Raw genomic sequence first — 21,455 nt, 5'->3', positions numbered from 1 at the left:
AGTCTTATTTCAAAGAAGGACATTCTCAGTCTTTATTTGCACACATTCAACTTTATTTCACCAATCAGTCAAAACATGTAACACATTAACATTGTATGATATGATCCCAGCTGAACAACAACAAACACTCGTTTCTTGTAACCTTTCTGGACTTAGTCTGGAAAAATAAAAATCAGAACATAAAGCAATCTCCATCCAGTCTATACTCATATTTGAATTTCAGAAGTCTACAGCTTAAGAGATAAGTGCGCACAGTGATCTATTACATTGTATGTGCGTGAACACCTAAAATGCTAAACTTGAAAGTGGACGATTTTGCATTAATCATGGCTAAAGTTAATGAAGTCTATCTAATCCTGGTGAGGTGAAGCCTTCACACTGCTCTTGGTGTGTCATCCAGTCATCAGTGAGAGCAGTTCTCTTCAACATGGTCATCTGAGGCATGTGGTGATGAGAGCACAACAGCCCTGCCCATCTCGGAGGGAAAGCCAATCAGATAAAATCTGGCTTAATGCAGTATACCAAGATGGGGAATGACTGCTGGTGGAGCAGTGATATGGAATGAAACCAAGCTGGCTCAATGAGACTTTAATAGGCAGGACAAAATGTTTGCTGATGCAATCCTGCTGATCTTCACCTTAGTTCAGCTTGTATTTCTTTTTTTTTTTAAATTATTATTATAAATAGTTAATGACTAATAAGAATTACCAGACAAATGGGGATTATTTTGAACTTTGAATCATGCAAAGCTACACCAGTCGGGAGAAAGAATAATACTGTGCTCATTGCCAGTTCTGTATGTCCACTTTTAAGACAACATTTGGAGGTTGCATTAGACTGACACTCCAGACTTGACTCTACATTTTCTACTTCTGTAGGAGCTTGAGCTTCAAGCATGCAGTGTATATTCTGTACACAGTAACTGATCTGCAGGATAGACATTAACACACTACAGTATTTTTTTTTTTTTAAAACTTCCCAGATGATTGGAAACACGAACACTGTGGGCTGACATTCAGCGACAAACACAAGGCTTGAATATTTGCATTGACAATAAGGCTTTCTGTGTTTCTGCCCGTCATGAAAAACCGAGCGGCACAAGTTGTACAGCAGCTGGGCAGATGTGCAGTCGCGATGTGTCGACTTATTATATTGGCTTTGGGAGCTTTGTGTGCTAAACTTTAACATTGCATAAAAGTTCTGTGGCTTGTAGTGTCAAAAAAACAAAAACTTTCCCCCTTTCAAGTAAAGAAACTGAATCGCTGCATTTTATCTCCTATTCAGCACATTTCCACCTCTTAAACTGAGGCCCTTTGTTCAGCGAAGAGCAGCTCTGGGCATAAAGCATGCCCTCTTGTCTGTGAGAGCGATCACTAACCTATTAATGCATGCAGACACTATTTCTACAAATAAGCTCTGCACCTGTCTGCTGTATAATAAAATAAATTACCTCTTCTTTCACAAACTGCTCTTAATGGTATTAAAATTCCCTCAATTTACATAACACAACACCTACTGCAACAGATTCCAAGCCTGCCTCAGTTTATTACTACACAAGTTCATATTTAATAAATATTATTGCTGTTCTCTTTGAACCTTTTAAAAGCGCTGCTATGGCACATTGAAAAGCGGCCAGGGGATAAGAAGAGGAAGTGGAGACCACACCAGAGACCAGACGGCTGGTTCAGTTTACGTGGATCCACTGACTTTGGACATCATGACACTGGCATGATGGGAGACATAATGAGTTGATTTCACAGACTGCAGGTAAGCTCACACCTACAGTTTCCTTTGGTCCAACATTTGATGTGAACTCACCCCTGAACGAATGCTGGGACTGACTTGTGTAATATTTAAAGACTTGGCCGTGTCTCTCACTGCACTCGTGCCTCCAGCAGGGCACTGGGAACCAGGTGCACCGGTGGTGAGTTGCACCCGTTCAGGTACCGCAGCGAGTCGGCTCCCAGGTAGGCGAGCAGCAGTTCTGAGCGTCGGTGGAGCAGCTGGAGCACGTCGTCCGCCAAACTCTCCACCGAGCAGTAACGCACTTTATCCAGATCAAAGATGTCTTTCAGGAAGTGCAGCACCTGGTCCTGCAGGAAAAACGGAACTCATGAGTAACTCAAAATTCATCATTAAGGGTGCAGGAAGGTCGTCAAATGTCGTCCACAGGGGGAACGAGTTAAGACTGGGAGGTTCAGATTGTATAAGCTCTAGTTTTTTTCCTTTTCCCCTAATCATAATATGGTTTTTAAAATCAGGGGCAGATTTAAGGATGTCAGAATAGATATTACAATACAAACAGTTTTAAAAGGCTGCTGACTCCCAATCCTGCAAACATCCCAAATCTCAATAAACTTATACTAAAGCCTCCTCAGACTGGTTGTCATAACAGATTTACCAAACTATTTTTTTTGGGAAACAATACTGTTTCTGTTTGTGGAGCACTTATTTCAGTGAACTCATTTCTTCACAACTATATTTACTTTTAGTTAAGTACAAAAACTCGTTTAAAAGCAGTGGTTGAAAAAGATTAATTCTCATTTTCGTTCCAAATTTAGTCCAAATCTCATCCACTGACACAAAACAGTCCATGTTTAAAACAGGATACTCGCACATGTTCCTCATGTTCTAACCTTGAAGAAGCAGCACAAATCGTGCAGGGAGCCCTTTGGCCCCAGGAAGCCCCACGCCAGGACGGGGCCGATCTGTTCACACACGGAGTAAAAATGGGCAATGAAGCCGTCGGACACCTGAGAGACAAACGGCACAGAGGTGTTCAGATCTACCTGCTCATCTCTGTATTCATAGAAATAAGTTATTTTAACCCTACATCACATTTCAGGTAGAGATATTTCCTCCAGCGCCACCCTCCTGTTACTGTGCATTTTAGGACCTCAGACTCGTACCTTCATGTGCTGCCTCTTCTGCTTCAGCACTGACCAACAGCTTGATGCCACAGCCTGTGAAACAAATACATGTCAGATTCAATGAAAACTCACTTGTGTTAACTCCTTTGCCTTTCATGTGTCTCAGTGGTATGTATACATATGCGGGTGCTATTTTGTAGTTTTACTCACTGTCTCCTTGAAGGAGCTGTTGAGCCAGCGGTTGTTGATCACGTTCTGGATGGAGATGGGTGGATTCTCCAGGTCCTCGAAAGAGTCCATCAGAATGAAATCCAGCACGATGTCGTAGAAGTTCAAATGCTTCACCTGGTGAAGAATGTCAAGCAAAGAGAAGAAAGGAAAAACGCTGTTCGACCGATTTAAGTCGTGTTGGATCACAGGTCAGAGAATCACACTTACCCCCCGTGCGGCGAGTTCCAATTCTGTGTTTTCCCAGTGCTCTGTGTGCTCCAGGAAGGAAATCATCTCTTCAAACACTTCCTCAAATCTCTTTGGGCTCTGAAAACCGAACAGCAACATGTGAGGCGGAGAACAGCTCATACAATTAAAAAAAACAAACAATTATTTCTATTTTCTAAATCCGTTATCTGTATTTTCAGTTTTACCTTTTGTGCTTTGACTATAATGGAAGACAGTATTTTCTTTCCTGTGTCAGCCAGAAACGTCCAAGTTGTCCTGTCACACAAAATGAGCTGCAGACAAAACAAAATTCTTTAATTAGTTTTAATTTTCAATACATACATGAACAATAATCTACAGTTCAAAAATTACAACTGTGGTCCGGAATTCAATGAGCAGGAGGTCTGCAGTGTTTCTCTGGCTAATTCAACTTCTTAATGTCCACAGCAACACAGAAATACTATTGAGAATAAAGCCAAAATATCCAAACAGGCAATCAGGAAAAATGCCTTAATATTTTTAATCGGAGCATTTATCTTACCCTATTAATTCAAGTCAAGTCAAAGTTCTATAGCACATCTTAAACAACAGGTTATACAAAATAAACGCTATACCTAATAACACTAATAACAACAGTAAACTACACACTAAAAATAATAAAAGTCATAAGAAATTAAATAAGACTGTTTGCATGATCAAAGCCAGGGTTACCCTGTCACCTTAGTTTCACCTAATAATCTGCCCGGTAGTTTGAGAGCACTGGTCTATTACACGCCTTATGAGCTGTGAGTATATTCTTTACGTTTTGTGAGTATGAGCCTGGTTCTGCTGGTGATTTCTTCCTCTTAAAAGCAAGTTTTTCCTTCCCATTCTTACCAACTGCTTGCTCATGGTGGGGTTTGTCTGATTGTTGGGGTTTTCTCTGTACTGTACTACTGTAGGGTCTTTACGAGAGATGGACCGATCCGATATTACGTATCGGTCCGATACTGACCTAAATTACTGGATCGGATATCGGAGAGAAATAAAAAATGCAATCCGATCCATTAAATATCACAAAAGCACCTCACTAAACTGGCAACATAGCGTGACTCAGCTCATAACCTTAGCATGTCGGAGCAGTGTGCGTCTCATAATAGAGCGGCTGTGTCATGCGAGACCTGTCGGCGGTCTGCTTGAGCATTTGGAGCCTCGCTACATGCTTCCAAACCGGCATTTAATCTCAGAGAAAGTTATCCCAGGGAAGTAAAGCAAGTGTGTAAGTTCATCTCTGAATGTTTGTAAAACATTCCCAGCGAATGCTGGGAGCGACTGCCTCTCATTCTCTCCCTCTCCTGCTGCTACTTCAATCATGAAACTGATCAATGATCAGCTGATCGGCTTTTCTGTCGCGAGTCCGTCTCTCGTTAGTTTATTGCCCACTTTGCGCCAGAAAGAGGAAACCAGCGCATAAACAACAGCAGCACGTTTAAGCTTGACAAGCTGTTGTTAGAATTTATTTAATATTACTTTCTACACCAGGATCCTTTTCTACGTAGCTGACGGCTGGTAACTGTGCAGGGGCGGATCTAGCAAAGTTTAGCCAGGGGGGCCGATAGGGCATGAACAGGGAGGGGGTGGGGGGGGGTGGGGGGGGGGGCACAAAGAAATACTTTTCTTTCTTATTGTCATGTCTTGCTTTTAATAAATAATTATCTGAATCTTACAACCAAAGTTTTCATCTGATGTAAAATGTATAGAAATCCATTATTGTATATAGGAACTATTAAGTCAAATTTATAACCTACTAAGCAATAGTGCTTTTTCCTTTGGGAAGGTACCATCTGTGCAGTCTGCAATTCTGTTGAAGAACGATGTTGAATCTATTTAATTATTGTAGAAAAATTATGGATTTCTGTGCATTTTCTTTTACATGTGTATTAAATTAAAGTTGAGTACATCAATTAAGCATTATGAGGCAGAGGGTGGGGGGGGGGTTCGCCATTTATTTATTTATTTTGTGTTCGGAGTTGGCGATCCTATTAATTAGGTTGCTTAATATTTCCACTAAGTACTCTTTAAAATACCGGAATAGGGAGTATGCTGCAGGTTTAAGTTTATTAGATTGATCAGTATTGCTGATCTATAAATTATTTTCATAGATCAGTTTATTTTAGTGATATGTGGTAGAGATGGACCGATCCGATATTACGTATCGGTCCGATACTGACCTAAATTACTGGATCGGATATCGGAGAGAAATAAAAAATGTAATCCGATCCATTAAATATCAAAAAAGCACCTCACAAAACTTGCGACACGGCGTAACTCGGCTCATAACCGTAGCATGTCGGAGCAGTGTGCATCACGTGATAGAGCGGCTGTGTGTATTTGTAGCCTGCTAGCAAACATTTCATCTCTGAGGAAGTTATCCCAGAGAGAAGTAAAGCAAGTGTGTAAGTTCATCTCTGAATATTTGTAAAGCATTCCCGCATTAAGCTTAACAACCGATATATGGAGCGACTGCCTCTCTCCCTCTCTCTCTCTCCTGCTGCTACTTCAATCGTGAAACTGATCAATGATCAGCTGATCGGCTTTTCTGTCGCGAGTCCGTCTCTCTTCTTTGTTTTTGGCCCACTTTGCACCAGAAAGAGGAAACCAGCGGCTGAACAACAGCAGCACGTTTAAGCTTGATAAACTGTTGTTAGAATTTATTTAATATTATTTCTACACCAGGATCTTTTTCTAGCAGCTGACGGCTGGTAACTGTGCAGGGGTGGAAAGTTTAGCCAGGGGGGCCGATAGGGCATTAACAGGGAAAAGGGGGCACAAAGACATACTTTTCTTTCTTATTCTCATTTAAAATATCTAGCTTTTAATTATTTAATAATTATCTGAATCTTATACCCAAAGTTTTCATCTGATGTAAAATGTATAGAAGTCCATTACTGTATATAGTAACTGTTAAGTCTAATATACCCTAGTAAGCTATAGTACTTTTTCCTTTGGGAAAGTACCATCTGTGAATTCTGCAATTCTGTTGAAGAAAGATGTTGAATCTATTTAATTATTCTTGAAAAATAATTTATTTCTGTGAATTTTTTTCACCCTGCATCAAATTAAAGTTGATTACATTGATTAAGCATCATGAGCTGGAGGGTGGGGGGTGGTTCCCTATTTTCTTTTGCTGGGAGTTTGCAACCCTATTAGTTAGGTTGCTTAATATTTCTGCTAAGTACTCTTTAAAATACCAGAATAGGGAGGATGGAGTAGGTTTAAGTTCATTAGATTGATCAGTGTTGCTGAACTATGAAATATTTTGGGTGCAGTGTGAGAGGCAAGATATTAAAAAAACAGTTTTATTGATTAAAAAACACTATATCGGTTTCATATCGGTATCGGCAGATATCCAAATTTATGATATCGGTATCGGTATCGGACACAAAAAAGTGGTATCGTGCCATCTCTAATATGTGGGTCAAGTGCGCCAGTAGCACCTTGCATACAGGTATAACAGAATAGCTTTAGTTTTGTTTTGTTTTTTAAACTTGAGTATGAACTTATACAAAATGCAGCAAGATATTTAAAAAAAAAACATTTTATTGATTATAAAATACGCTATATCGGATTTATATCAGTATCGGCAGATATCCAAATTTATGATATCGGTATCAGACATAAAAAAGTGGTATCGTGCCATCTCTAGTCTTTACCATACAATATAAAGTGCCTTGGGGCGATTGTTGTGTGAAATAAAACTGAACTGAATTAAGCACAACAGATCAGATAACATAAAGCTACCTGACCCTTTCCCCCCCTCCTTCAGCAAACATCCACATCAGGCAAACTCAGTCACAATATTCTAGTTTTACTATTGTGCATGAGAAGTGGAGACTATCATTCATCTTAGCATACAGTCTTTGGTGAGCACCATCTTACTGAACCGTACCTGCCACGCCTGCCGCACACAGTGCAGCTTAGCCAGGAAATCCAAGTCCCCGAGACACTCCAGCATCTCAGTTCTGAGAGTGAAAATCAAGAGAAACCTCTCATTTAACTGCCAGCAGACGATCGGGAGAACAAAATAAGAAAGTTCATGCTGTCATGCCAACAAATTTCACAGTGGGACGATCACAACGCTGTACAAGTTTCCCTGACTGTCTTCTATACGACGTGTGTTAATGTCTGATTACCGCAGCACTCTGCAGGAGATACTGCCATCCTCAGCCATCTTCAGCGCCTCCTCATACAAAGGGTGACGTCCCAGAGTGAAAACACTCCTCAGCTCTCTGTGCTCGGACATCTGAGGTGGAGACAGATAGCAAAGGCATCATGGACTGAACAATGAAGGGTACATAAAATCTTGTTATTCACAATTTTTTATTGTCTGCATGAAACCAAAAACAAGAAATGGTGAAATACAAACATCATTTTTATTAAGAATTATTATTAAGAAACTAATATTAATGCATAAACTTTGCCCAGGCCAGAAAAAAACCCCACTGCTAATAATTTAATTGCCATTTCTAAAAGGATGTTTAAACACACAATCCTTGTAAAGCATTGTTATCTTTCTGCAGGGAGGACGTTAAAGTCATTGGTGCGTAAAATTAGCTTGTACACTCTGTAAACACACCACCAGTGATTCTTAAGAACCAGTTTATTTTAGTGATATGTGGGTCAAGTGCGCCAGTAGCACCTTGAGCCCCCACTGAGACTTAATAAGTAAAGGCGATAAACAGAGAACTGGTAAACACCGGGTGGTGAACCCAGAGGAAGAGTAAAGCTTCCTGAGTCAAACTCCTGCTGCGAATCAGTCGGAGCTTTAAAGGTTCAGACAGTTTTAGTTTAAGACCTTTCCTGATTTCACCTCCTCTCCTCGTGCTTTGTTCCCAACCCACATGGCTGTGAACAAAGTGCTGTGGTTAACTAACCGAAGCAGGATCTCCTGATTTGTGACAAGTCGTGTATGTTTTTCATGTTTTAGAAATAGAAAGAAACCAATTCAGAATTTATATAGACAAAAACGTATGTTTGAATTACTCCTTCCTGCTTTTTTGTTCTTTAAAATGAAGGAAATGTAAATTCGAAAGAAATCCAAATTAGATTTTTTTTTACTGAACCAAAATTTATTTTTTCTAAATGCTGTATTTTTTTTTATTTTTTTTAAAATACTTTTCCTTGCAACCAAAAGCACTGTTTTTTTTTTTTTACCCTTTACAGAAAACAACTGACAAAAAAAGCACTGTAGAAGAACTCCAGAGGTGTTAATGGGAGGATTTGGTGCTTCTGTTACCTCAGCTGCAGACACAAACGAGTCAGTGGAGGCGATGCTGATGCTGTCCCTCAGACAGGCGTCATCTAACTCTTCTCTGGACAAAATGTCTGCCACTGTGTAAGAAACAGAATAGGAATCATCACACATATATTTACAATTTTTAAAAAAAGAAAGAAAAAAAGTCCTCCAACACACCTGCTCACACACACAAAATTATATATGCGCACTGGCTTCCTGCTTTGCTTCACACTGTCTTTTACTGCTGTGCCTATTTTTCTGTGTTGGACAAAAAGAACTGCATAATGCTTCAGTGACTCACCCTGGCTGCTGCTGTGGGATGAGGGCTCTGACATCCCCAACACTCCCTCAAACTCCTCCTGGAGGCGGTAAGCCCTGTGCAGCAGAGCCTTCAGCCTGTGGATGAACTCTGCGCTGATGACATCCTGAACACACAAACAATCAAAGAAACTTGACTCATCAGAATGTAAAGATTTGTCTTAATTTCGGTAGGGATAACCGAGTTCTCAGGCGCACTAGATAAGAGTTGTGCAAACCATCAGGTTAAGCTGCTGGTTTGAGACTTAACAAATATAATATATATTCTTGAAAATTTGTTTTTGGTCTAAATTGGTCTACTGAAATTGGTCTAAAGTCGAAATTGGTCTAAATTGGTCTACTGAAAATAGCATTTTTTTCTTATTTTAAAAGAGTATTTGCAGCTCTTCCTTGTGAATCTCATGTGACCTCATTTCTAAGTAGCTTTAAAAACGCATTAGATTGTACTGGCTTTCCTTGACACAAGTCAAAGCTGCAGCCCGAGCTGTGTTTGGGTGCAGGCTTAACTACTGATTCAAAATCCCTCCAATCTCGTTAGAGACCCAATTAGTGTGCTGTTATGCAATCCAAACTCTGACACACAGGTGGGCTGTCAGTGCTGGTTATTCCTGTAGTTAGCGACCTGTAGTCTCATCTGCATTGTGTCTGTGGGCAGCATAATCTCTAAACTCTACCTTCCTCTGGTACTAAAGAACAGAGCACAGAAAATGTTGGTGGGATGTGAATCAATACATCTACTTTTTGGTATCAGACAGATGTTATGCAACCATTTTCTTTTTTTGTTTAACAAAAAAAGAAAACACATATGAGCTATTTGCATGTTGTGCCAAAAGAGCTATTTTATGGCAATTGTAAAAAAAAAAAAAAAAAAAGTCATTTTAAAAATGAAGAGCCCACTTATTTTACTGGTTTACTTTTTCCAAAGGATGTCTGGACTCTCACTAACTGATCTGTACTGTGTCAGAGCATGAAGGTTAATCAAAGTTAACCTCCTTCCACTAGGTTGATCGCTGCATTCTGCGCTATGACATGATGACATGGCATGATCGCCACCTATGCTCAAGCACACAACTCGAACGCTTCCTCAACTTCATGGAAAACTGCTGTCTTTCTGAACAAATCTATGAGGCATGAGAGAGATCGGGGCTTCTAAAAATGCTCCAATTAATCCACAGCATGCATAAAATTATGAACCTAGTTGTGCTCTCCAAGAGGACCTTTCAAGCTGTGCCGTAAATGCATGTAAGAAAGAGCAAGGGAGCTTAAAAGAGAAGAGCTGAGATGGCGAAACAAACTGAAGCATACTCGGGCCTCGTTAAGATCAATGTGAGAGCAGGCCGGTTGCAGACGTGAGGAAGAGTGATGGTACAAGAGGATTTAACTCAGACGCTTCTTAGGTGAAGCGTTTTAAGCACGGCCAAAGGAGGAGATTATGTCTCTCTCAGCTGGTTTGGGAAAAACCTCTGTGCTCATAGGGAGGTCTGGGGGATTTCTGTGAAATGGACCCGAATGGATGGTTGGACCTCTTTTCTACTCAGTTACAGTTATGTAATCAGTCAAAGTATCAGTAGAATAATTCTTCTGAATTAGGGGGAAATTTTGGTCTCAGTAATTTGCACCACACCTGTTGTGTACACCTGTCATCAAAGATGAAGAATTTCATGTCAACAACATACATCTTCCATCGTCTCCACAAGCTGCTGCTGCTGGTGTAAGGGTGTAGGGAATCTTTACACAGTGCACTTTGGGCCCCTTGATACCATTTGCACTCAGACTGTGCTTCTCTTTTTTTGGCTACAGTCTGCAATAAGACCTGTATGGAGTGTTTGTCTCACCTCCATGCTCTGCTCAGCAATGGTGTCTCCAGCTCCAATTTTGACTGAGGCACAGCTCGCATCGTCCTCAGCATGCCTGCTCCTGAATGTCAGCGCCTCCTCCCACCGCCGCAGGGCCTCCTCGAATAAATCCATACCTGAGAGAAACACACACAGACTGAGTCTCCTAAAGCAATCAATGACTCAGCACCTCCAATTTTAAACACTGCAACCCACCAAAAACTATTACAGTACATTCAAACAGTATTACTGGATACTGGTACATAGTACACAGAGGTTTCTTTACCCATTAGGTACAGGTTTTCAGGTGTGGTGACAGGTAGGTTGAGCACACTGCAACTGTCAACATCCTCCACTCCGTCCCAACAGGTGGAATCATTTGCGCAGGTACTGCTGCTGGATGAGTTCAAGCTTTTTACCTGCACAAAAACACAAAAACAGAACAAACATCAACAAGTTTTACTAATACAAGACTGGAAATGATGAAATTAAACAGATATTACATTAATTTAATGTGTTTTTGGTTACACAGTTAATGATCCTACATAGGCACCACCTAAAAAGAACACATCATTAGTAAATACTGTTTACAGCATCTAATACTTAAAGGTTCACTGTATAATTTAAGGTTCCCTGTTCTTCTGAACATGACACAAAGGTCACTCAGTTTTTTTTCCTGTTTTTTCACCAAGTTAATGAAAAAATGAAGACAGAGCCCACTTAACTTCTGCTTTTATTATTAATGCCCACTAAGGGTTATTTAATCCTGAGTGATGATGTGCCTGTCAGATCCTGAAGTGGTTGCTTTAGTACTCCTGCATGTTATTTTTTAAGGAATAAAGAAATCATCACGAGTCCTAAAGGCAGTAAATATTCACCACCTCTGGTGTGCGGATTTTAGGAGTATATGAACAAAAACATGTCAGACACAAAACATAAACAAGTTAAGTTTTCTTCTTTAATTTAAAAACTTTCCAGGTAGTATCACATAAATATTTTTGCATCATGTCTCCTGGTTTTGTCATTTCAGATAAAATTTATCTTTAAATGCAGTCTAAACACACTCCGTGCTCTTATCTTACCGAAGCCAGGCTCATGACAGATCCAGACAACTTCCTGTAACCTCCTGCACTGAGAACCAGATCAGAGGAGTAGCCATTCTTGGAGTTGAGGGAGAGCGTGATGTTTTGGCTCGTATTATCTGAGAAGATAAAGATGAGAGTTCAGATGAAATGGGGTTTCCCAGAAAGATCCGACTATAATACCAGGATTACACAGTGGACATGTCAAATTTAACATCTGGGTAACTTTTTCTGGAAAGCCTCCATGGTATTTTAATAATTAACTTTCCTGAAGCCGTTTTTTTGCCAATTTGATTCAAACACAGCAAACAAAGGTGTGCTTTGATTTACACACAGTGATTCAGTGAAAGGCCCAGTGGGGACAAAGGTGGAGAAAAGGCATCAGACAGGCAGCTCGTTGAGAAACGCCTGTTCAAAAGGTCTTTGTAAGAGAAATACATGTGGCAGCAAATACTCAGCTGACTGTGGATGCCAACAATCCAGATATCAGATAGATGCCAACATTTAATTTAACTTTCGTGCTACAATAAACAGAGCAGAGGGTAACAGACCCATTGCTAAACAATCAAGCAGGTAGCTTATAGTTACTAAAGAAAATAAAAATCAATGCATCCTAGTTTTTCACAATATTTTACTTCATGCTGTAAATGGGGAATAAACACCCTGAAGCCTCTCTCTGTGCTCATATAGCACAGAAGCAGCTCCGCCGTTCTTTCTGTGCCACAGCACAAATTAGTGTATCAGCTCAACCAACTTCTCTGTCAGAAACCCAGCACGAGTGTTAGGTTAGCGGATCTTCCCAGAATGAAATCGGGTTTGCAAAGATAGTCTCCTGTCATTGTTAAAACCTCTGTAAACATTTTCCCTTTATTAAACCTAAAACTACTTTTGGCTGCTCGCTCATTCAAAACAAGCTGGCCACAGCAGATAAGTCTGCATGTTTGATTTGGAAACGTTTTTACTCCTCCCAGGACCAAACCCGGGATCATTAGCGTCTTGGGTGATGCTGTAAAGCTATACACTATAGACCCACTAAATCTATTGTATCAAAAAGAAAGAAAAATGGTCTCTTAAACTGCTCAGCTGACTTCCCTTAATTCCTCGTTTCTTTTAAGTTCTCTTTAGGACTCTAATCTTCCTGGAGGAGATTAAATGAGTTAAACCATTTATTTAGAGCCTGCCTTTTCAAAGTTCAAAGTAATACAGGAGTGGCCTCGCACGTCAGTCTTGTTACATCACACACCAGTAACTGGGCTGACACTGAATGGAGATCACAGGCCAATGAGCTGCTGGGTGAAGAGGAAAGAATTAAATCAGTGTGAGGAGATCTTACCATTCTCTCCTGCGGCTGGGGGGTGAAACTCTAAACCAGCCTTCTCCCAGTGCTGTGGATGAACCTTCTTTCTGCCCTTCCTCCTCTGGAAGCGTCGAGCGAGGAAGAGGAGGGAGACAGCACCAAAGGCAGTGGCAACTACCAGTTTCTTGGTGTCTGTGCTGACGCTCACCTGGAGAAAAGAAAGAGAAGAAGACCATCAACTTAGATTTTCATACACCCCAAATGTTTTTATTCTGTACGTTGTCAATATATGCACTGCATCACATGCAGATTTTAATGATTTAAAGTCTGTTTTCCGGCAGCTTTTCATCCTGTACTTTGTAAAAGAATCATAACCTTTTTTGTGAGCATACAGATTAAAAATGAATCGACACATACCGAGGACCTCTTTATATACAACACAGGGACAAAAGCCTTTTCTAGAATAGAATTAGAATAGAATTCAACTTTATCGTCATTGCACATGTCACAAGTACAAGGCAACGAAATGCAGTTTGCATCCATCCATTAGTGCTTTAGCCATGATATAGATATATTACAAAATATATATTATCAATAATATATTTATATAGATATATTATAGAAATGGGTCTGTTATAGGTATGAGGGTACAAAAGTGGGTATGTTACAATTTATTTTAATAAACTCAGCCGTCTGCTCCTTGCTATCTAAAATATAACAGGACACTGGAGTATATTCTCGAGCATCTCACACTTCTGATAATCAGTTGTCTGCTTGATGTTTATTCAGCTGTGTAAAAACTATAACTTTAATCTCAGCCAAACCGATTTACTTAGAAACAAATAAAATACTGAAAAAAGCCAAACAATAACATTTTTAAGTTATCTAAGTTACTTATATATCATGTTTAACCTGAGTAGCGAAAGACGGCGGTGGGTTTGAAAACGATTTGCCGGGAGTCCGGTGTTCTCATCGGCTCTAGTGAGCCTTGAACCCCAGCTAGCTATCGAGCTAGAGCATAGGTGTCAAACTCTGGCCCGCGGGCCAAATTTGGCCCGCAACCTAATTACATTTGGCCCGTGAAGCCATCCCAAATTACTATCAGAGCTGGCCTACTGGTATTATACAGCTAATATATATATTGTTTAGTGTTAAGCTTTGCTTGTTCCATATTCAGTTTTTCAGCAAAATGTGTTTGAGTCCATAAGAAAGGATTCATTCTCATATCTGGAGGAATAAATATATTTCAATAAATATTAACGTTAGCCCGCGACTTTGTTCCAGTTTTGAATTTTGGCCCACTGTGTATTTGAGTTTGACACCCCTGAGCTAGAGGGTAACAGACGTCCGAAAACGTTGGAGCGCTTTTGAAAATATGTGGTGTCTTGATAAACTGAGCAGATATTTGAAGTTTACACAGCTACATTTCCGCCTGGAAATATGTTAAACGTTTATTTTGTGACCCAGAAAGATAATAAGAGTAACATTAAAACTAACTAGCTGCTGCCATTGTTGAAAACTGAGCATAGCCGCTGGGACACAGTCTTCTTCTTCGGGGTTTAACGGCAGCTGGCATCCTTGTACATGCAGTGCTGCCATCTTCTGTTTCAGTCCGTTATTACACGCTTAAATCCTACTACTTATTCCTGCATATTTTGGGATCTTACAAAGCTTCAAACGACGACTATTAAATTAGTCATCCACGATTTTGATAGTCGACGTAATCGTGACTAGTCGACTAATCGTGGCAGCCCTAATGTTCAGTCCATTATTTTAACGTGGGTCAGATGTCAGGAGGCAGAAGAACATAAACAAAGAAAAATACAAAAACAAAGATGAATAAATAGACAAAATAATTATGAAATGATGCAAGGGATAGATTAGTTTGCTGCGGATGCTCCATTTTTAGTCCTGTTTCAACTGATAGATTTCCCTCCTTTGTTTTCATGAATACAACCCTGCCCATTATTAGCAGATGGCACTGTGTTATAATTTTGTTATAGACAACTTTATCTTAAAGTATCATATACACAATAAAATGTCAAAAGTATATAAAAAAATAATAGTGAAAACATATTTTCCCCTATACAGTAAGAAGATCAGGTCTAACAGTCATGCTGACATTTCTGACAATCAGTCAGGAGAACGAGATAAAACAAACAGACACTGTGCAAAAACATCAAAACACACCCAACGACACCATGCCAAACCGAAAGCAACCAGGTGCCTTTCATACACTACGCCCTACAGGTAAAACTGCCCTTTAGAAATAACAGAGTGTGTCACGGGTGTTACAATTCTAAAACCACGACAAATGTCCACAATATCATGTCACGGTTCCACTTTCCTGTACTTCCCACGTGTAGCTGTTCATGTCCAGTTAAAGCAAGGCAGTGCGATGTTTAAAGAGTGTTCAGTTAATTAATTTTTTGGAATATACAATGAATAGTTTATTTTTTAATAAAGTATATTATTTTTCTTCAAAATTAAATCAAGATAACATTACTAAGCCTGCGGTGAAAATACATTTTTCCCCTTTGTTTTTCGCCTCTGTCAGTGCGCCCCAGGGTGGCTGTGGATAAAATGTAGCTTGCCATCACCAGTGTGTGAATGTGTGTGTGAATGGGTGGATGACTGGATGTGTAAAGCGCTTTGGGGTCCTTAGGGACGAGTAAAGCGCTATACAAATACAGGCCATTTACCATTTAATCATTCTCATAAAGACACACCAAACCAAACAGTAGAACTGTTACAGCCTTAAAAGCCCCCCAACCAACATAAAACATAAAGATGGAATACTGATCCCAACATCTAAAAATTGATCCCAAGTTTCTTTGTGCATTTCAACAGTCACAATAATATTATAGGGCTGTAAGAAAAAAATAATTTGAATGAAATTATAACTCTGGCTTGCAGAAATGATTAAAAAAAGATGATGGAGATAAACAATAATTTTCTGTTTTTCAATGTTGTTCTTGTTCTGTTTTTTTTTTTTAGCCCCCCAAATACATACGACTAAATAAATAACCAATCCATTGACCATTTCTACTTTCTTAATCGTCCTCGATTTAATGAAAGTTCAAGGAAATCCTCTATTAGCCATTTTTAAGTTAAATAAATCCAAAATGTTTCCAAAGATTAGTACATTTTTCTGACCAAATATTGCCCAAGGTAATCGGCGTTATAATTTTTGCCATAATCTTATAGCATTAAACAACTTGTGAAAGATGGAAAGGAAGGAGCTGCATTCAGTGCAACACTTGTCTGCCCGATGAGAAGTTAACTGAGGACGCATGCCTCAAAGTATAACGGATACTGAGGTAATATGAGGCAGCGCAGACGACCCGCCATCCGCCTGTCACATAAATGTTAAATAATCAATTTCAGATAGTGTTTGTAGTCCTCTCCGTTTATATTTAGACACACAGACGTAGCTGCTGCAAATTCTCAACAACTCAGTAGGTATGACAACAGCCATAATATTGACTTTTTAAAAGGTCACTAAATGGACTGGGATGACTGAATAGTGCTGCCAGTGCTTGTACAAGCTGTATTCATAACCGCTGCCATCACGTGTCAGGCATGTTCCAACCAGAATATTCTAATCATATCAGGTCTGCTACGTGACTCAAGCCACACAAACACTGTCGCCTTCTGCATAAACACAATAACGTGTTTATGTGGGTAAATGAAGAGAAATACCAGGCATTCAACACCCTACAGCCACAAGGACCAAGAAAGAAAGTGAAACTGGGGGGAAAACACCTAAAATACTGACATGCAAACTACTACTTCACATTTTTGTAAATGTAACAGAAGTCATTCTTAACTTGTTTAAGGAGTTCTGCATATATTGGTTTTATAAGAACTTTCAGATCTTCAGTTTAGGAAAAGAAGTTTGCATGAGCTTCCTAGAGTTTAAAACCAGCATGCTTTGAAAAACATTTGCTAGAAAACTGGCCGAGCTGCTCAGTATCTCTCCAACAGGTGGTAGACGTTCACATGTAAACAGATACAGCTGCTGGCTCACCTCATCAGGTTTTAAAGGCATTTCCAAATCCTCTCACAGTGTGTTCCTCTTAATAGAAATATTTCTTACTACACTAATCAATTAAATATAAAAAAGAGTGGCAATATAGGTCAAAAGAAAGTGAATAGTCTATATATAGTTCCAATATGAAGGGTCTAATATGAAGTGAATAAATAATTCATTCTTGTAAACCATGCAGTGTGGATATTCTGATAGCTGCTAGGAGCACGTTGAAAAGCATCCTCACCTGTGTCAGGGAGCTGTAGACGGACAGCGGCAAGTCAACCATACGCAGAGCTGCAGTCCTCATGGACAGCTGTGAGCTCGTGAGGGTCTCATGTGTCATTGTGACGCTCTGCCCATGACTTGGCAGCTCCCTTATCTTCGACACCGCTCTGTGCAAGCTGAAGAGGATGACATTAAGGGATTTAACCTTGGAAGCTCAGGAAGGGGATATAATGACACTAATACACAAAGCTGTTGGTATTCTGTATGTACTGCTAGGAATACCTTGCTTAAAGTGAGTGAGCAGCCAGTTTTAACCGCATAACATATAATTAAAAGTCAGGGGAAAAAAGCCTGATAACATGCAAACTTTCATTCTTAAACATCACACACTCGAGGATTGCCATGAAAGAAAAGCCTGTAAAATGTCTCCGATGCAGTGGTGTCGGTTAATTAAAACAAAACAAGTCCAATCTGATCCCGACCCTCTCAGAATCAGCTCATTCTTTGTACATGTAGCCATGGAAAATTACTTTATCTAGTTGAATTTGTGTACTTTTGCTGTTGAAACCATGAAATATCCCATGACACCGAAGCTATAATTTGTTGATTTTGGCTTTAGAGTGTGCACTTTGGCTGGGTGCAAAACTGATTCTCTTACAGCTTTTAAAAAGCTGAGAAAGTGTTTCTAAACTAAGAAAGCTTCATGTGTTTATCTCTTGTACTTAATTAGTTATAAGGGCTAAATTCATGGAATTTTTTTTTAAAATCAACCCCGTTTACTTTGAGGACTGTAACAATTTTAATAGAATTGAGGTAAAAAACGAAAAATGTTGGCATTACTTAATTAAATATGCACACTTCCATCTAACAGCCAAGTCTAAGTCTGCACAAGACACTCACAGCTGGACGATCCAGCCATTTAAAGCCAAGCCTGAGCCTCACACAGTGCTCGTTGTTAGTCTTAGATGTTTAAAGTTTGCTTGTGTGAGGGTTATGATGTTTGTCACAAGTATGAGAGTCTGAGAGCCTGAAACTGCAATAACAGAGGTTCAGTTCAGTTCATTTTTATTTCAAACATATACATTCATCAACATTTTATAAAATCTTTCCATGCAGTTGTTTGAAAAGGAGTAGGCAGAAGTATATACTTATTTAGCCCTACCCCCTCAGGTTTACATCCTCATCATCTAAATTTGAACAACAAAAATGTATACAATGCCTTCAACTTAGAACATAACATCACAAAAAATATTTTCTCATGTTCAACTAAAACTATATTTAGATTTGCTAATTTGCAGAAGAAAATAAACACCAGTTTTTAACATCAGGTAAAAACCCTTGAGATTTTCTCAAAAAAAGACGCCCCCCCATAACTTTAAAAAGGTCTAGGTAGGTAAGCAAAGGAAAACTCTTTAGTGTTATATAGTTTTAACATAAAAAGCCTTCGGACTCCACATTAATAAAAGTCCTTACGGATTTTTGTTTTTATTTTAATTAATTACTGCTTCACTTCTCATCTATTCTGAATCGACTTGCGTATTTTTATATTCATTGTGATATTATTTTAAATGTTAACGGATTTTATCTTCCTCTTCAGTAAGTTTATATAGCAAACAAGACACATAAGATCCCCCCCCTCCCCAGGAGCATCTAAAGTGTTTTCACTGGGGTAAAACGCTGACACCGGTATGGATAATCACATAAGCACATGGTTAAGAAACGCCAAACCGATGAGCTAACGGCTATCAAGGCTAATAAGGCTACTGGGGTTAGCTAAATCTATTAAACCAGCTGAAAATAAACACTGTGACAGACAAACTCGAGCTCATCTCTTGGCTGAATGGGAGAACATGAAAGCATACATGAATTCAGCGGTACCTTTTTAATATTCCTCCGCAGAGACAGCTCCACTGTTTCACTTGGTCCTCGGGCTGACCTCGGCTGCCGCACAGTGAAGGACTCCGGCACCAGCCTGGATTTTCAAAATAAAAGCATGTTCGCGCTCAACGTGACTGTGGGCTCCTTGCGCCCTCTTACGGTGTGCCTGTATACACTACAGATTACTACATGTATCTATCAGAAATATTAACAGAAATATCAAGACAAAGCTTTACAATAAAGAAAATAAGAAATATAAAGAGGAAAACAAAGAATCAAACGTTAATTTAAAAAAAAAAAAGTGTGATTATAATCTTTAAGATAAGATAAGATAACCTTTATTAGTCTCACGCGTGGGAAATTTGTTTTGTCACAGCAGGAAGTGGACAGTGCAAAAGTTATGAAGCAAAAATTAGAATACAATAAGAATAAATACAGTACACAACTGTACAGAATAGAATAAAATAAAATACTATATACAGTAGAATAAAATAGAAAAAAATATACAATAAGAAAAAAATAGAATACAAATGCTATATACAACTGAGAAAATTTACAAAATGTACTGAATTCTAAGCCGTGATGGACAAAGTTTCCCCATATTCATGTTTTAAAGTCGTTCAAACAAAATGAATTAGTAATCGATAAACATGAACATTTTCTTCTTCTTCTTGCTGCTCCCTTCAGGTGTCACCACAGTGGATCAGTCTGCCTCCATCTCATTCTATCCCCTGTATGGTGTTCTGTTACACCAACCCTCTACAACTACAAAACTTCCTCGTTTTTGTCTGCCTGGCAGCTCCATGTTCAACATCCTCTTTTTAATGTATCCACTATATTATATATAGAAAGGAAAAGTTGTGCCTTTCAAAGTCATCTATTAAAGGAATAACCCGAGGACAGGGAACGATGAATAAATGAAAAAACTAAAGAATGATTATCACTGAAATTAGATAAGAAATACTACCAGACCACGACACAAAAATCAGCCTATTGTTCCAGGTCCTGCACAGCTACTCCTCATCAAGAAGTGTGGTGGTTGTCTGTGAGGACGAAAGAATTATTACTGGGAGCAAATAAGGTCTACTGTTGAGGAAAACTTATGCAAATGTGTGTGCAAAGTGCAAAGGTAAAGGTTGGTGCAAAGAAGTTGCTGCTAAGACATGATTACTCACCTGTCTTTTCTGTGTACTCTCCAGGGTGTTTGGGCAAATGTTTCCCTGGGATCCGGACACTATTTAAAGGTTGTAGGAGAGGCCATAGATTAAAGGAGTGTGTTTTTGGTCTTCCTCACTGTAAATCCAGCCGCAAAAGGCCGCCTTATCACACAGACTTGGGATCATAGATAGAACTTTGGGGCTGATGCCACCAGAAAAAGCAGCCTTGCTCTGGTTTAGTTTCTCCAAATGTCTCTTAACTTGATTAATTTATTCTTAATGTATTATTTTCTTTGGTATGTGTTTATTCTCTTTTATTTTTATTTTTTAAGAAATCTGTTCTCATTCATAATATGCTGTGTGAAATGTGGTGGTATAATAACTCTCTACCTTTTGGGTTATTATCTTTGCATTGAATCAATTGTAAAATCATATATTTCTATCGCCATGTTTTGCTTTTTGCTATTTTTGTAAAGCTGTAAAATAATAATAACAATCTTCATCATTTGCTTAAAAAAAAAAGAAGTGGACAGCAACACAGTTGAAGTACTTAGCAGTCCAGCTGTATGAGCATCACACTGTAACATAACCGCTCATTAATGTTTATAATCCATTTATAAGAACATTTTGGGACATTAGAGGGTGCCACTGGAGCGCGATCTGATTGTGGAGCTTTGCTACTGGTGACTCTGGGGTGGTTGGATCCATGCAGAGGGGATTTCTTCACTATGAAAACACTAGATGGCGCTTGGGATGGGTTTATTACAGGGCATGTTGTCTTTAATGATCACCAAATCATTCTTTTTCCTTTATTGCTACCCATTTTGTCCTTCATGTAAGTGAACTGTAATAAGTTTAAAGACGCTGGCAGTTTTTTCTCTAACACTCCATAACTGTCCCATCACATCCGATCCTCAATATTGATAAGAGCGGATCACTAGGCTCAAAAGACAATTAATATTTGCTTTTATGTGACTTACTAATTGAATAATCTACAGTGAGGTTATAATGCTGTTAAAAACACAAAATTATAGACTGTATAGAATT

At 39.1% G+C, this 21,455-nt stretch overlaps 1 protein-coding gene across 1 annotated transcript; it reads right to left on the bottom strand.

The window, feature by feature from the left end:
* Window positions 1-31: 31 nt before the first annotated feature.
* miga1 (mitoguardin 1) lies at window positions 32-19,345 on the bottom strand. Its single transcript, XM_087832200.1, has 16 exons — window positions 19,252-19,345; window positions 17,393-17,549; window positions 13,152-13,323; window positions 11,819-11,937; window positions 11,023-11,155; window positions 10,737-10,873; window positions 8,885-9,008; window positions 8,584-8,678; window positions 7,481-7,590; window positions 7,237-7,309; window positions 3,515-3,601; window positions 3,309-3,407; window positions 3,081-3,215; window positions 2,910-2,963; window positions 2,637-2,753; window positions 32-2,093 (listed from the first exon to the last, which is right to left on the bottom strand). Exons 2-16 carry the CDS (start codon window positions 17,489-17,491, stop codon window positions 1,875-1,877), a joined length of 1,773 nt encoding a protein of 590 aa, XP_087688326.1. The 5' UTR covers window positions 17,492-17,549; window positions 19,252-19,345; the 3' UTR covers window positions 32-1,874.
* Window positions 19,346-21,455: the final 2,110 nt, after the last annotated feature.

The sequence above is a fragment of the Neolamprologus brichardi genome, chromosome 18, assembly GCF_056152115.1.
Source record: "Neolamprologus brichardi isolate AB-2024 chromosome 18, ASM5615211v1, whole genome shotgun sequence".
Classification (NCBI taxonomy): Eukaryota; Metazoa; Chordata; class Actinopteri; order Cichliformes; family Cichlidae; genus Neolamprologus; species Neolamprologus brichardi.
The sequence above is the reverse complement of the archived record's forward strand: the minus strand, read 5'-3'. Positions and strand labels throughout refer to the sequence as shown.